General features: G+C 35.9%; 1 protein-coding gene across 1 annotated transcript in view; it reads right to left on the reverse strand.

The window, feature by feature from the left end:
- The window catches only part of LOC114661741 (voltage-dependent calcium channel subunit alpha-2/delta-1), a 754616-nt gene that overhangs the window by 422480 nt on the left and 315554 nt on the right, over positions 1–16582 (reverse strand). Inside the window, 1 exon segment of the mRNA XM_051920004.1 lies at positions 6186–6227. Within this exon segment, the coding sequence (XP_051775964.1) occupies positions 6186–6227 (42 nt within the window).

Raw genomic sequence — 16582 nt, forward strand, 5'->3', positions numbered from 1 at the left:
AAGTCACTCCATATTTCTAATTGTTGAGTGATGGAAAAAGGTCCATTAAATGGGAAGTTCAGTTTCAAAACTTTGCCCTACAGCTCACTCAATAAAAATAAGGTTGTGTGTAGTTACTGTCAAGCCGAATTTAGTTATCACCGGAGTACAAGCAGCCTACAACTCAACTTATGAATTACCCTCGAGAACCACAGTCGTAACTAGTATACACGAGGTGTATGATTCAGAGAGGGCAAAAGAAGCTAAGGAGCTGGAGTTCACGGAGACGGTCGCCCTTACTGGTGACTACTGGACATCACTTGGAAATCATAGCTACCTCGGGGTTACAACACGTTATGTCGACGAACAGTAGAAACTGCATTCACATGCTTTGACGGTCATGAAAACATCAGGGAGACATCATGCTGGAACATGCACCGAACATTTTATGGATGCAGCAAAGCAGTGGAATGTTGAGAATAAGGTAAGCACACTCAGTACAGATAGTGCATGAAATTTAATTTCAGTGGTGAGACAGCTTTCGAACACTTGCCATACATCTTGCACAGCATTCAACATTCTGTAACAGTGTCTCTGCAGAATAGTGCATTTGACGGCACACTTTCCAGATGCCGATAGGTGGAGGGGCACTTCAAGCACAGTCCATTAAATACTGCAGAACTTAAGAAACAGTAAGTCATGCATGGCCTAAAGACTGAGACACTTGAACAAGAAGTGCCGACTAGATGGAACTCCACTCTGGAGATGGTGAAGCATGTGCGAAAAAATGAACAACCACTAAGAGATGCACTAGCCCTACATAAAACTAACGTGGTCTTACCAACAAATGCTGACTAGAGAAACTTCAGAACCTGGAGACATTGCTTGAGCCCTGCAGGTAATACGCACATTTTTTTTGTCTTCTAGCAATCTCGAACGCTGTTACTGAAATATGTGCGTCTCCATCGGTCATTAAATACACGTAGTGGGAGTGTGGAGTCTCTTACTAGAGCAGCAAGTTCTTTCCTCATACTGTCGGCTATTTGGCCAGTCCTTTAGCATATGGTTGTCATCAGTTGGTTTGATGTTTATGCCATTTTTTTATGTAGTAAATATGAGTGGGCCAAATTTTGTGAAGGGATGTTCGTCTTTTGCGATACAGTACGCAATGTTCACTTTGATTTTAAGAACCTCCTCATTAACTTTTATATTTTTGTGTGTCATTAGCAGTGGTCACAGATGACGACATGCCATGTGTTTTTTTTTTTTTAATTTAGTTAGTTTTCTGAATGCTTATACATTATTCCATTTTAAAATCGGGTTTCCAGTAATGTATGGCATTGTGCCTGCCAACATTTCTCCCGATGCTTATCAGTACCTGCAAAACATTGGATTGATCATAAAAGAAGACTGGGAAATCTTTTAGCCACTGTGTGTTAAACTGGTACATTTTATGTGTCAGATAATGAGACATTTAGTGGCAGGGGCCGCCTCCTCACATGACGCAACAGTAGTAGCGCTGAGTTTAAGTTGGACTGGAAGGGGGGCTTGCCATTCTCTACTCGTTGCCTATTCTCTCCTGTGAATGTTGTGATATTACATTACAGTACATCCACAAAGAATGTTTTTAATTTTAAATTCGATAAAACAAAAACAAACAGAGCTGAGGTGTGGTCATTGATTGCTGGCATCCTCAAGAAGAGATACAGCAACCAGTGCAAGCCGCAACATCAGAACCCCCAAATAAGAAAGCATCTCTCTTAGTGGCTTCAGAGTCGAATCTGATGAGGAGGAGGACTGTATTCAAAAATGTCTGGAGCACTATAAAGCAGAGCCTGTCATCAGCTTGGAGGATTGCCCTACTAAAGTGGTGGTCCTCTGGAAATGCGACCAAACTTTTATGTTTAAGCAACTGGCTTGATTTAATAAAATAGAAATAGTGTATTATTCATAATAATCCAAAAGTCCAACCTGCTGTTTCTGCTGAGAAATTAACTTGGCTAACTAGATTAACAATTTTGAATTTCTGTTTATAAAATCTTGTTTCTGGAGTTTTTGTATTGCTTTTGAGTGAGATTTATTAAGCATTATTGAGAAATACATTGAGACTGCAGTATGAGACTACATGTCTTAAATATATGTCATCTGTTTTACAATATAAGTCCAATTGTTTGTTAAACTTTTTGATCGCTTGACAGCCCTAATATATATATATATATATATATACACACACACACACACATTATATATATATATATATATATATATATATATATATATATATATATATATATATACACACACACACACACACATTATATATATATATATATATATATATATATATATATATATATATATACACACACACACATCTATAACTTACTACAGATTTTTTATAGTGAAATCAAGGTGTCAAAATAAATTCAAAGGAAAATTAAAATGTTACATTGACTTCAGCAAATTATTGAAAGAGAAAAAAAATCTTTAAAATTGGACAAGCAAAATGTATTTAACAAACATAATCATTTTTCAAATCAAATATACATACTGTAAAACACACATAGCCTATCCTAAGAAATTATAAGTAAATTGTTGGAATAAGGTAATATATGAACAAAAACAGTCAATTTCCAGAACTAGATTGAATATAACTCCTACACTTCATACAGGAAGCACATGAAGCACACAAACTAGTATCATGAAGGAAACACTGGCCTTTGTACACACACCAAGAAGTAGTTAAATTGGGACTTGTGAGTAACCTTTAGGAACAGCTAAAATGAAGTTGCAAATATCATTGGATCCTTCATACTTTATAGTTTTCTCTATTATTTTTCAGTGTCATAGTAATGGTTTTGTTCAAATGTGTTTTTTATGATTTAATTATAGGGTGCAAACATCATATTTCTTTGTAAATACTGGTAATGTAACAAATGTACCATTTGACCATTGGTGCTCTGTGTCTTGCTTTTCTTTGAATATTAACAAGGCAGCTGTGATGGTTGTAAACATTTTATGCAGATTTCAGGATCATTGCCCTCTTACCTTGGACTATCCTATGTAAATGGGTAAAAGAACAACATTTTACCAAGTATATGTAAATGAGCAAATCCCAATAATTTATTTATAAAGGGAATTTCCTTGGAATACTCTGGATTAATGTATGAAAAGAGACAACTATTTATTTAATCAAACTATCATTCAGTAGTATATTGAATATAAATAGACTATATATTTCATTATTAGCAGTGCTTGTCAAATCATGGATGTCACAGCATGGAAAGACTTAAGTAACTCTACAAACGCTATAACTACACTTCCCTCAGTAATGTTTGGAAAAAAGACAAATTTTCTCTTTATTTTACCCCTCTGCTCCACAGTTTAAACTTACAAATCAAACAATTCAGAACCTATTGTCCCAATAATCATGGTGTTGTCATTTCCACGTGGTGTAACCGAAATGTATGCATATACCCTTAAATTAAAGTCTTCAATATGGACATTAATTGTGTCTGAATTGCTTAATTTTTAATTTTAAACTGTGAAGCAGAGTGGTAAATCAAGGAAAAATGTGTCTTTGTTCCAAACATTTATGGAAGGAAAGTTAAACTCAAACTTCATCCATTAGATAGATAGATAGATAGATAGATAGATAGATAGATAGATAGATAGATAGATAGATAGATAGATAGATAGATAGATAGATAGATAGATAGATAGATAGATAGATAGATAGATAGATAGATAGATAGATAGATAGATAGATAGATAGATAGATAGATAGATAGATAGATAGATAGATAGATATTTTAACAATCAACTACTACCCCTCCAATACATACCAGAATAAATAAAAATAAAGAAAAACTTCTGACTTCACCAAAACATTTCAGTCCTAGTCCCAGTAAGGCATTATACAGATGTATTGTCGTTGGTTTGAAGGAGCCCCACTAGCATTTTTTGACACACCTCTGCTGAACAGTTTGTTGGCTGAAGGTATTCAGTGTTATTGTGTCAGCTTTGTTCATAATAGCTATCAATTTTGTCTTTAATCTCTCTTCCACTACTACCTCCAGTGGTTGAAGAATGCATACCATAACCGAGTCTGCCATTTCAATTAGCTAATTAATTCCGCAGGCCTCTCTTGAAGTGATGTTAGCAGCCCAGCATGCCTTAGCGTGGAAGTAGTCATCGCAGCTGTAGAATATGTAAAAGGTGTCACATGACATCAAGCTGAAAGGCTTGGCAGATAATCTTGAATCCGTTGGATCATTACACAAGGATTTGGACAGCACACAGGCTTGGGCAGATTTGTGGTAGATGTAATTTAATATAAGTAAATGTAAAGTATTACACATACAAAGTAAAAATATTAGGTTTGATTATACAGTTGGAGATGTAAAAATTGTAAGTAGACCTTATGAGAGAGATTGAGAAGTCTTAGTGGACTCTTCACTATCAACTTCCAGACAGTGTTCAGAAGCCATTAAGAAGCCAAATAGAATGTTAGGTTATATAGCATGATGTGTGGAGTACGAAATCATAAAATTTGTTTATTACCAATTCACAACCATAGGAGGAAAAGGAACTGCAGGACTGTTCTTTTATACAGTATGAGTGGAGAATATTTTGCTTAAAAATCTAATGGACAAATGAACAATTTGAAACATGTTAAATGGGTTCAGTATTGCAGCCTTCCCTAGCTAAAATTATTTTGTTCATTTTGTTTATTTCAACATTTACTCATAAAATTAATTTTAAAGTAATTTGCACACTGTAAAATTGCTCTGTTTTCTTCCCAGAATGAAAGGATGTAAGCAAAAGTATTCAAAAGAAAAATTAAAAATCAAGAAACAATTTAACATTCTTAATCAGCAATGTTTTGTTTTAATGCACAGTAGATTATTATTCAGTGATTATGTGCTAAAAAACCAACACAAAGGATAGGTAATCAGGAAAACAACTAGGAAGCAAAGAACTAGAGTACAACTTATTTTCACATGCAGATCCTACAAATGATGTTGGTCATTAAAATAGACTTCTATTAGAAAGTGAGATACAAATCAACAGTAAATACCACTTGTTGACGCACCTCCCTTTCTACATGCACACAAAAACACTGAATGAATAAAATGAAAGGAAACAGAAAAGGATTAAATCATTCTAAAGCTAGTTTCACTCATGCTAGATCTAACTGGACTTAACCTTTCGAAAACGGTGTCCATATGACATCCTATGGTACTGCACCTAGAAATAATTTATTCAGCAGGAGTTAATTATGTTAATTACATAAATTCTTTAATTAATTGCTTCCAAACAATACCTCAACCAGAAGTCAATGTTCTTCTATTAATTGATCATTAATTTGAACGATTTACCATTTTGTGAAATTACTGATGGTGCAGGTATGGCAATTTTGTAAAAAGTAAAAGGGTTTCATGAAAAGGAGTCAAATTAGTCTTGTTTAGAATTGATGACTAAATTTCAGATTATGATGCAAATCTATAATTGAACATTTTTTTTACAGAAATTAAAATACATATTTGCGGCATTTTGTAATGCAGCAGAATGGTAGCAAAATATATTAAAGAAACCAAATTATATGCTACATTAGCAGGTAATATGAACTTATAATTAAGACATTTGGTAGAAATAAGGGTAGAAGCCCCCTTGGATTTCCAGGTTCAGGGTTCAGAACCACTGCTATACTTAAACATTGACATACAGTGCATAGACATATTGTATATAACACACATATATCATCAATGTCTCCTATACATGTGCAAGTGAGACATGTTGGATGAATTAACAGCACTTTGCATACATACAATTTATACATGCGATATTTGTTTTGTTCACAAATGCCATCTGCAAAGTGATTTTAAGGAAATGTGTGTGCATTTATCAATAATTTCAGATGTCAAAATGTAAAATTAAAAAAAAATAAAGACTTTGCATCTGTACCATAGAAAGGCCCACCTACAAGCTTGAAATGCAATGCTTTACTATAAATGTGCACATTAATATATCCCATAATTAGTGTTCATCTTACAGGGAATTCAAAGCATGAGAAACTAATGATTACTGTAAGTTAAAATTGCTGAAGAAGTGTCAGCCTTTTAAACCAACTTCATTTGAATTGTGTTTAGTCAGGGTAATTTTCTTTCTTAAAAATAACCTAACAATTAAACATTGATACTTACATTTAAACTGTCTTTTGCATTGTAGTAGACTATCTCGTTCTCCTGAAATAAAAAAGGTCAACATTAATTTGGAAAAAATAAAAAGTGAAATTAAGTTGCTATTCATACAATGTGTTTAAAGTATAGTCATAATTTTAAATTTCATAATACATTTGAGAAACTCATCAAATAAATAGATTCTCAGAAGACAATAGTACTGCAACACCCAGCAGGAAAAAAGAGTCAGTTGGAAGTAAAAGGCTGAAGTGTTCATATAAACATACTAATGTTGATTTAAGTTCAACATCTTTAGTCAAAATTAATGAAAATGTTTTAAAAATGGCTTGATAGCCCTAACCATTGACAAACACGTGGGGTAGGTGAGTGCCTTTTAATGTTCTGTTTACAGGACTGTGGAAGAAATTATTACAATACATATGTACAATTATATTAATATCAACCAACAGAAGATAAAGGATGTCACACAGTTACTAACATTAATTCTGCTCCTGTCCTTATAGGGCAGAAAGTCATCTGGTGTCACCTTTGCTTCAACACAAACCTACCCAAAGCCACCCTCTGTCACAGGTATTCAGTGTTATTTCAACCAGCAACTAACAGAGGGAAGATCCCTCTACCCTGAACCATGTATTGTCAAGTGAGAAGCTACCCTTCAGAAAGTGAATCTGGGTTTTCCAGGCTGGGACCCAACTTTTCTTACAACTCACATCATCTATGCATCCTCTTTCTGAACTTTCTAATGGCAAAAAGCTTTGTCATGCAAAATGGGGAACAAGATAAGCACCCACCATGATCAGATCACACTCACTCACCAAGCCCACCACACTCGGCCAGTTTAGAGCTGACAAATAACCTGTCTTTGAGACACAGGAGTGAACGATGACAATGGTACACAAAAAGTAACTGGGAACTCTGGAGGTGGGAGAGTGCATTGCTAACTACTTACTGTGCCACCATGCCAGACCTGACAACGTTAGATTATGTATTTCTCCTGTTGTAACTGGCTGCAAAATTCACAAAACCATATTTGCTTAACCCATTAGAATAAAAATATAAATGTTTACTTGAACTTGTAAATCCTAAGAAAAAAAAAAACATAATAAAGTACTCATTAATGTCATTTGGCCAGCCCTATAGTCATTATGACTTGAAACTCCCTCCTGACGTAAATCTGTAAACCAGTCAGCAAATGAAATCTTTAGGAGACTTGTCTGCTGCATCACAATGAGTAATGCTCCCTAATTATTTATAGCTGAATTCACCTTGACCATGCTGATTCAAATGGCATAAAAGCTCTCTTGCCATCATCATTCTCTCAGTAAATTAACGACAGAAAAACTACTTGATACACCATGTTCAAATTATACAAGTGATATCAACACTGTCTTCAAATCTTTATCATAAGTGTGGCAAGGGAAAAAAAAATCTGGTTACTGTTTTCTATCATCCTTGCAGGGCTGCATCAGTGTGGAAGTGGAAAATAAAATTAATAAGAAAATGTTTTTCCATCTTTCTATGTATAAAGCACAATCTCTGTTTCTTTATGTATAGATTTGTTTTCAAGCCACAGGTTTGAAATTTGGCACACAGGCACTTCTTAACATACGTCATGCTTTTACTATTTAACTTTCGGCCTTGATTAGGGTGAAGACGAATCAGGGTCTGAGCAAGTGACAAGAAATACTACAATGTTATCTGTTGCCAGAGAAACTTCACTCTGGTGGTGTGATGGTTAAGCATGCTTGCCCTACAACTAAGAAACCTGGGATTGACTGCCACACATTTCGTGTAACCTTTTTTAAATCGAGCATTTACTTCTCTGTTTTTTCAATGTCCCCATGCCGTCTCAGGTGAGGGTATATTTTCTCTGGAGTTATTTATTGCAGTTTGGGGTTGCAAGCATAATCTTTAATTACTATGCTCTCATCAGAACCTGCCCAGCGCTATTTCTTTGTTTCAAGTTGCAGAAGTCCAGGTTTTGACATACTGTATATTTTTTAGCCTTACTCCCCTTTCTACCTCTTAGGGTGGTGGTGGCAGCTCAGTGTCAGAGTGAGTGGTTGTAACCAGTGTGGGAGGACCCTGTGGTAACCTGGTGGTCCCATTAGCGGTCCCATAGATACATAGAACACAGATGTTGTGCCACCCACAGGTAAATACAGATATTTTTTTTTTGATGAAAAATCAGGAGATGAAATGTAGTCAAAAAAATCCAGGCCAAGTTCAATACCAAAAAATCAATAAACAGTGATGAAATCTAATTAGGAAAAACTAAGGTAAAACGAACCACAATGGTCAGAAATGGATTCTTTTAACTTGAAAATGCTTTTCTACACCTACAGCTTATACAAAGGCCCAAGAAAAACTAAAAATGGCAAAAAGCAGCTGATCATAATCTTTATACTGTATATAATACGCTACCGTGGCTGTTCATTTGTCTGTTCAGGATTTTAAATCACCTGTAGCTCGCAAACCGTTTGACCTATTGATCTGAAATTTGGTACACATATACTATGTGACGTCTACTATACGCTATCGGGGTGATGATTGACCTCCAAGGTTATTTCTCTTCTTATTTTTATTTTATTGTAGAATCAACTCTTGGCAGCGGCCAGCAGGGTGGCCGTGTGGCGTATGCGTACGGGCGCTGTTCTCATCACTACCACCTTCACCATCACTTCCCCTACTTCTTCAAATCTTAATCATTTTTGAGGCAGATTGAAGACTTAAGTGCCAGCTTAAGTGAAAAATTAAAGAAAATATACTAAGTAATTGCAACACAAACACCGACTTAATCAGTTTTAATGTGAAAAGATGCCGACGAAAGAAGAGAAGAAGTGGGCCACTAGGGTGGAGAAAAGAAGAGCTGCTCAGGAAGGAGCAAGCACATCAACCTCTGAGCAAATGAATGCTAAACGTACAGAGAAAGAGGATGAAAACTATAAGTCAAGTGTATTGACTGCATGTTATCGTGCAGTGTGCCGTTACTGGTATAATATAATATAATATAATATAATATAATATAATATAATATAATATAATATAATATAATATAATATAATATAATATAATATAATATAATATAATATAATATAATATACTGCAGTGGGCTGGCGCCCTGCCCAGGGTTTGTTTCCTGTCTTGCACCCTGTGTTGGCTGGGACTGGCTCCAGCAGACCCCCGTGACCCTGTAGTTAGGATATAGCAGGTTGGATAATGGATGGATAATATAATATAGAAATCTCTTAGCAACTTCCCATCTCAGAATTAGTCCAATGACATCAAAAAAGCAAAACCACATATGTTAAATTAAACAGATAAACAAAATGGCAAGCAAATCTTGTTGCCTCTTTAGCTCTGCCAAACAGGTCCAAGTCTGTATCTACTAGGCAAGGTAACTGTCCTATTCAGTTATCATCTAGCACCTCAAATAAGCACTTCCTTTTACTTCTTCTGTTTCTGGCACTTTCCTACAGTACCTCTCTGTCTTTCATAGGCCTCTCTTTATCTGTCCAGCTGGGCATTTGGCTTTCAGGTCCTCCTGACTTTACACTTAACAATGCTTAATATCCAAACTCACTTCTAAACAAGTCCCAGAATTAGTTTCCTTTAATCATAACAAGGACTCAAGGCTAGATCTCTGGCTGGTGGCTCCTGTTGTCGCTAAAAAGACTTAAGTGCCAGCTTTAGTGAAAAATTAAGGAAAAGTAATTGCAACACAAACACTGACTTAATCAGTTTTAACGCGAAAAGATGCCGACGAAAGAAGAGAAGAAGCGGGCCGTTAGGGTGGAGAAAAGAAGAGCTGCTCAGGAAGCAGCAAGCATATCAACCTCTGAGCAAACACATACTAAACATGCAGAGAAAGAGTCTGCAAACTATTAATGCTCAAGTCAAGTGTATTCACTGCATGTTATCGTGCAGTGTGCCATTACTGGTAATAGATAAAACATTTAGCAATGAATGCAGTATGTATATCCTAAGTCAGGAGTCTCCAACCTTTTTTCCCCGAGAGCTACTTTTACAAAATGAAAATGGCCGAGAGCTACTCATGTTTTCTAACATTTATTCTCATAGCTTATTTCAACCCAAACAAACTGAATAAGTTTGTTTTGCCTGAACATTTACAAAATGTCGGTGTCCACAACTCACATTTTGCATTAAAACATCAAAAAAATATTTAGTTCACCTGCAAGAGCATTTTGTATGTCTGTATGCATTTTCTAGTGTATCTCACACTATTGAATTAAAACATGAATGCTGTCAAAACAAAACAATGCAATTACAAATACACAGATATTACTTATTCATTTGTTATTTTGTTACATGTCACTATTTCACTTCACAAGAGTATTCACTTGTCCAGTTGCATGTGTGATGTGTTTTTTAGTTAGTCAGATGACTGGTACTGCATGGAGTCAACAAGAGTGATGAATGGTGGAGTGTAGCCACTTAGGTTCACTCTTATGGAGTCATTTAAATGTTCATCTGTCAGTCTTGTTCTGAATTTTAATTTCATGACATTCATGTCAGAAAAGGCAGACTCACAGAGGTATGTAGACCCCAACAAAGCAGACATTTTCAGAGCTGCTTGGTGAAGATTCTTATAGTTATCTGGCTCTACTAAGCTCCAGAAATGCTGAGAATGCGGTTGAGACTTTAACTGCACATTATTTTGAAGGTTTACTAATATATAATATATAAAATTCAGTATCTGTTTGTCTGTATGTCTGTCCGCTTTTCACGAGACAACTACTTAACGGATTTAGATCGGGTTTTTTTCTATAATTTGCTTGAACATTCCGGTTGATTTTGCAACTTCTCTCATTTCGCTACAGTATGTATCATAGTTCGCTTGCAGTACAAATTTATTTGCACAAATCCAAGAAGTATGCAGCGGGCCGAGGGGAGGGGCCTTCCTCACTCACTTGACAGCTTTGGGGTGTGTTCCTTAACTCCGCTTAGCTAGCGAACGAGAGAACAATTGAATTCAACTTTGTTTGATATTTAAAATAAAGTGTTATTTAGGTCTTGATGAGTCTGAGTCCGGATGTTCTCTTAAGTGTATGCCACATTGAAAAGATAGATTGCAATTCAGATTGTGGATCATGATATTATTTTTTGGAAAGATCGCCCACCCCTAATTAGACTAATGAAGTTTTCAAATTTATGTACAATTCATTAAGCCTTTGGCAAGCGACTTGGAATAGGGTTGCGAGCTACCAGTAGCTAGCGAGCGACGTGTTGGAGACCCCTATCCTAAGTAGAGGAATTGCATCACACATTGATATGTGATCTGCAAACAAAACGCACCCCATCCTCATCTTCTGGAAAACATTGTGCAGGCTAGATACTTTTCATGCTACATAGACATACATATGTAATATTTCATCCTATAGATTAAGGTGAACCCTTCCACAGATCAGCACTGCAGCTCTAGTTAGTTACACAGAATTCAGAAACGTATATTTTAGAGAGTAAGGCAGGTTGAAATCAAAAGGAAAAACACAAACTGAGCTGAAAACAACCATATGCTATTTCCCTGCCCTGCTGTTATCATGTGATTAGCAACTGCTGTTGTTTTATGTTATCCACCATCACAGAGAAAAAGGTAAGCACTAATGTGGAGCACCTATTGTCACGTTAGGGCAGAGTTTGAAGATTTTTTTGCTGAACCTAAATGTTTTATGGGTTTTGAACCATAGAGACAAATGATTTTTATCTATTCATTCTTGTGCATTTTATTGGCTTTAATTAATGTTAATATATAGCTTATTCATGTTATAGTTTGTTTAATCTATGGCACCTTTTTTCTTTTCAGAGTCACTATCATTTTGTGGCTCTATTCTCAAGGACACACTGGCCAATTGCTGGGGCATGTTTTTGAAGGTGACATCACTTAGGCCACACTTTATAAGTGAAAGTTCACAGAGAACTTCATCCAAGATTGTGGATAAAAAAAAAGATTATTGTTTACTGACTTTGAAAAATTAGCAATCCTGTTTGTTTAGCATAGTGGTTGCATAGTGGTTTTAGCAACAGGTTTTTTTGAATTGTTGGTTAACCACTTTGCTTCAATAATTAGACCATTGGTCCATTCTTTCTCCTAAATGCTCAGTTCCCATGTACTAGCAGTAACACCTTTTTATTTATTTTCTATAAAAGTCTCTACCATCTTTCTCAAATCCTCCTAAGGTTTGTCAAAGGATGTAATCCCCTTCATTGCAGGACTGGCTGCTGCCATTGAACCATCTAGTCTTTCCCAGGTTGTAAAATGCACACAGACAGCTAACCTCCCACCCACCCTCTAATGAGGTGTCTGCTGGCTGTTACAATATTTTCTCAAAAATCCCAGTAAAGAGCACTGAGTTACTTACAACACCATAACAGGTTTTGAAAATGTAGTTTTCCTCACGATTTTGATTATCTTTCCTTTAGGGGGTTATAAAGGATTATTTATGGTGTCTCAGACCCCCTGGTGACCACCAGTTATTTCTCACTTTTGTTAAATCCCACAGTGGACTCAAATCTTTTAAGACTAGCATTTGAACCTAATCACTTTTTATTAGTTTAAATTTAGTGAAGTGTTGAAATACTAATCAGGGAAACGAGCAACAGTTTCAAACTAGTGAGTGGTATGAAATTATACAGTGCAGTCTATTAAAAGAGAAACATCACATACATTGCAATGGTAGTATGATGATTAGAATACTTTTGAGACAAAAAAATCCAGGTCTGATTCTCACCCATTGCCTTTTGTTTAATTAAGCATTTCCCCCGCTATGTTTCTCATGGCTACAAGCAATGTACAGTATTTTCTTAACCTGATGAGTCCAGTGTTCCAAGCAGCATTAGGTGACACCCCCTGGACAAGATGCATTCACTAACACACAACTAAAGTAATCTACACTGGCTAAATAAAAATACTGCACATTTGTGGAATATAATTAGGTTTTCAGAACTGATGTTGTAATAGTTAATTGAAAAAAGAATCGCATGAATGTAATATTTCAGCCCTGCAGCGCTGCACTGATGCAATCCACTCTGGCTGGCATTTTACTAAACAAAATTTAACTATAGGCAGATTTGAGAGGTTTCTTTTTGTAAGTTGCATTTTCAAAAATAATAGACTTCAGCTTTCTGCAACTATTTAGAGGAAAACACTGTTTAGGTTAGGGTGCCAACCCTGCCACCTTTTAAAAACAAAACAATGAAAAAAAATTGGCTTTAGTAGCAAAATAAACAGGTGCTGTATGGTGAAAGCATGGGAAAAACAACCAAAAGAACTGTAGCCTCTGAAGGCTGTATGCTAAGATTCTGTCTGTGACGCTCCATCCTACAGTAGGCTCGAGTCAAGACTGAGACACCCCCTTCCCAGAAACAGCCGCCTTTATGTAATTTGGACCAGAAGGGGTGGGATGTTTCAAAGTGACGAGGATAGGGTTACTTGCCCTCATGAGGCATTTTCTTGGAGCTGTGGAGGGAGAAGAAAGATTTGTAGTGAGAGCACTATATCTCATCCCAGAATGGTATCACGTTCCTGGTCTGAACCAACAAGGTGATCCATTGACGCATATGTGTAACAATGGATAGATGGACTGATAATACTGATAATAATAATACAATAAAACATAATATAATCACTTACAATGTTTTGATCAATCAATGCAGAATTATAACAGTTAAAAGTAGTGTTTTAAAATTTCATTATTTTATAATACCACCACCTGGGGCCAGTAATTATCTTCTCATAGGTCATTTTTTCATTTACAGTTTCCAGTAAAGTGTATCGTCATGTGGCCATGTTTTAATGGAGCGTGTGCTATTCCTTGCCCTGTTATTAGCCATTACATTTTAGGTAACTATGGATGTTACATTTTAATTCAATAAATGTAAAGGCAACTATAACACAATGGTCTTAATATTCTTATAATATTGTGTTTGTTGATAACAATAAATACTAAATGAGGCTTCTGAAACTAAATTAGAAAAAGCTAGTGCACTATAGAATACAGAAATCTGCAAGCTTCTAATGAACCTGAAGGCTTGGACATAGCAGAAAGAAGCAGCCTTCACAAAAGATATGCATTAGTGAGGCCTATTTGAATGGTTTTCTTTTTCCAGGAATAACAGCTCAGTGTATGTTTTATGAATGAACCCACCTAGTAACAGAAGTGAAACTGTGCTTATTCAATGCAAACTGCCTAGAGTTTAAAAATAGACTTATGCCATGTTTAAATTACTGAAATAAAATTTTTCTTTTTAAATTCAATCTTTTGTATGATCATTTACAGTATACTTATGTTTGCATAAGGCCTATTTCCTATCTCAGTGTTTACACAGATGAAATGATCGGCATATATGAATAAACAATAGTCCAGACAGGTGACACCATATTTATGTGAATAACATAATGTAATAATCTATGTAAACATGAGTGATAATAAGGAAACAAAATACTGCACTCATCTTTATTCGCACTGCTGTTGACTCAATTTCTCATAGTGATGTTTAAATGCATGGCATAATGAGCACCTGGAAAGAGTCTGCCTCCCTCATTGTTGATGAGAAAGTGTAGGTAATAAAAATGTTGGATTGCCATATTTTCGTAACCACTGTCACCTGTTTCATGCTTTATGATTATTATTTTTTGTAACAGGACAAAACACATACAATAATACAAAGTTCACTCGCATATGCAATGCTACAGTACAGTCATTGTGTTTCCAAAAAAAAATAATCAAGAAATCCATCTAGCTTAAAAAGCACACACATTACTTTTTTCTCCTACCCACATAATAGAACCATATGATAAAAAACCCAATGTGGTTCCTTATAAGCAGGGATAGAACGAGAGTGACATGACACAGACCAGCCCGTACCTCCACTCAGGGGGTGGGATGTGTGATTTTATTATAGGCCATCATGGTAACTGCCAACAAAGGAAAAGAAACATAAAACTCCTAAATCAGATGTCTCTTACTCTTTGCAATGCACTCATGTAGAGTCATGAGTCACTATGGCCAAGATTATTATTTTGTAGAGTATAGGTAGCTCGATAGTTAAGGCCACACTTTCTGGTCACTTTTACTGTATCAACAACATGCTCTGTCTTAGGGAATGTTGGAGGTGAGAACAGAAAAACAGATCAAGATCGTTCGACCAGGAACATATTAAGTAATCAAAGCTGGTTGCAGCCTTCTCTACATTCCTTTCATCTGCCCGAGGAGCTGTTTCTTTATTCTCCTCAGCTGTTGTTCACTCTGTCATGTACCCAGAAGTACAACATTCTCTTGTCTCTGGTGTGGATCCTGCAGCTGATATAATTTCTACCCTTCCCCAGGACGAACCTTATCTTTAATAACAAATAAATTCAGTAATTAGTAAGATTATTACCAAGTGTGTATTACGGTGTACCGTGGCTATTTATAATTTTGCACTACACAATACATAATGCATATGAAGCTAGAATTTATTGCTGCACATTCTCCCATAAATAATTTCTTCATATCCCACAGTCATAATAATATATCACACTGGTCATACTGTATAATTTTCTTTAACACTAAAAAATAACTGTAAACCTCCATTCTGTCATCACACAACTGCACCATCATGTTGCACATACCTCTTGCTGTCCTTTCTTTGCAACCCCCTGACCCTACCTCATCAGCATCACTGGGCTGACTCTCTGTGGCTGCTAGTGGAGCAGAATTGTCAAACACAGGCAGTATTTTGCTCCACAGTAGGCTGCGTTTTTATCGCTTAATACATCATAAATTTACTAAATATTTTCACTTTTTAATAGGCTACATATAGTCTAAATTCTAAAGTCTAAAGCAACAGATGAAAGTGAGGTAGCAGTGCTAAGTTACAACTTCACTTATTGGCCACTGTTATTTAGCAATCTGAAATTAACTGTGTTGGCACATGAAGAGCCATACATTAAAGTCGGGTAGACATGGCATGATATTAGTGCTAGAAACTTGATGCTTTTAAGGAAATATGACAGACTGTAAGACAGCCTCTCTGCTGTCACCTAGTGCTGCTGAAGTTGTGAGCCAATGCAGTGTTGTAAAGTTAATTAATGACAACATTCCTCAAATGTTAGTTGTCAGTACTTTTGCCTTACCTCACCCCTTTTCTTTGTGAGTGTCATTTCTATTGGCTATTATTTATTTAAACAAATTATTTTTTGTTTTCTTTTTGCTCCTGATGCCTTGCCCTTCATTTTCTTCTACAATGGCAGGTCTCTAATTAATTTATGGCTGCAGTTACCTGAGGGCTATTTAAGTCACCTGCTGCCACAAATACTATGTTTCAGGCAACAGTTGCCATTTTGTATTTCCAATTTTGATGAGTGATGTCATTTCGTGGGCCTGGTCTCAATAATGTGA

This window comes from Erpetoichthys calabaricus, chromosome 1 (genome assembly GCF_900747795.2).
Source record: "Erpetoichthys calabaricus chromosome 1, fErpCal1.3, whole genome shotgun sequence".
NCBI lineage: Eukaryota > Metazoa > Chordata > Cladistia > Polypteriformes > Polypteridae > Erpetoichthys > Erpetoichthys calabaricus.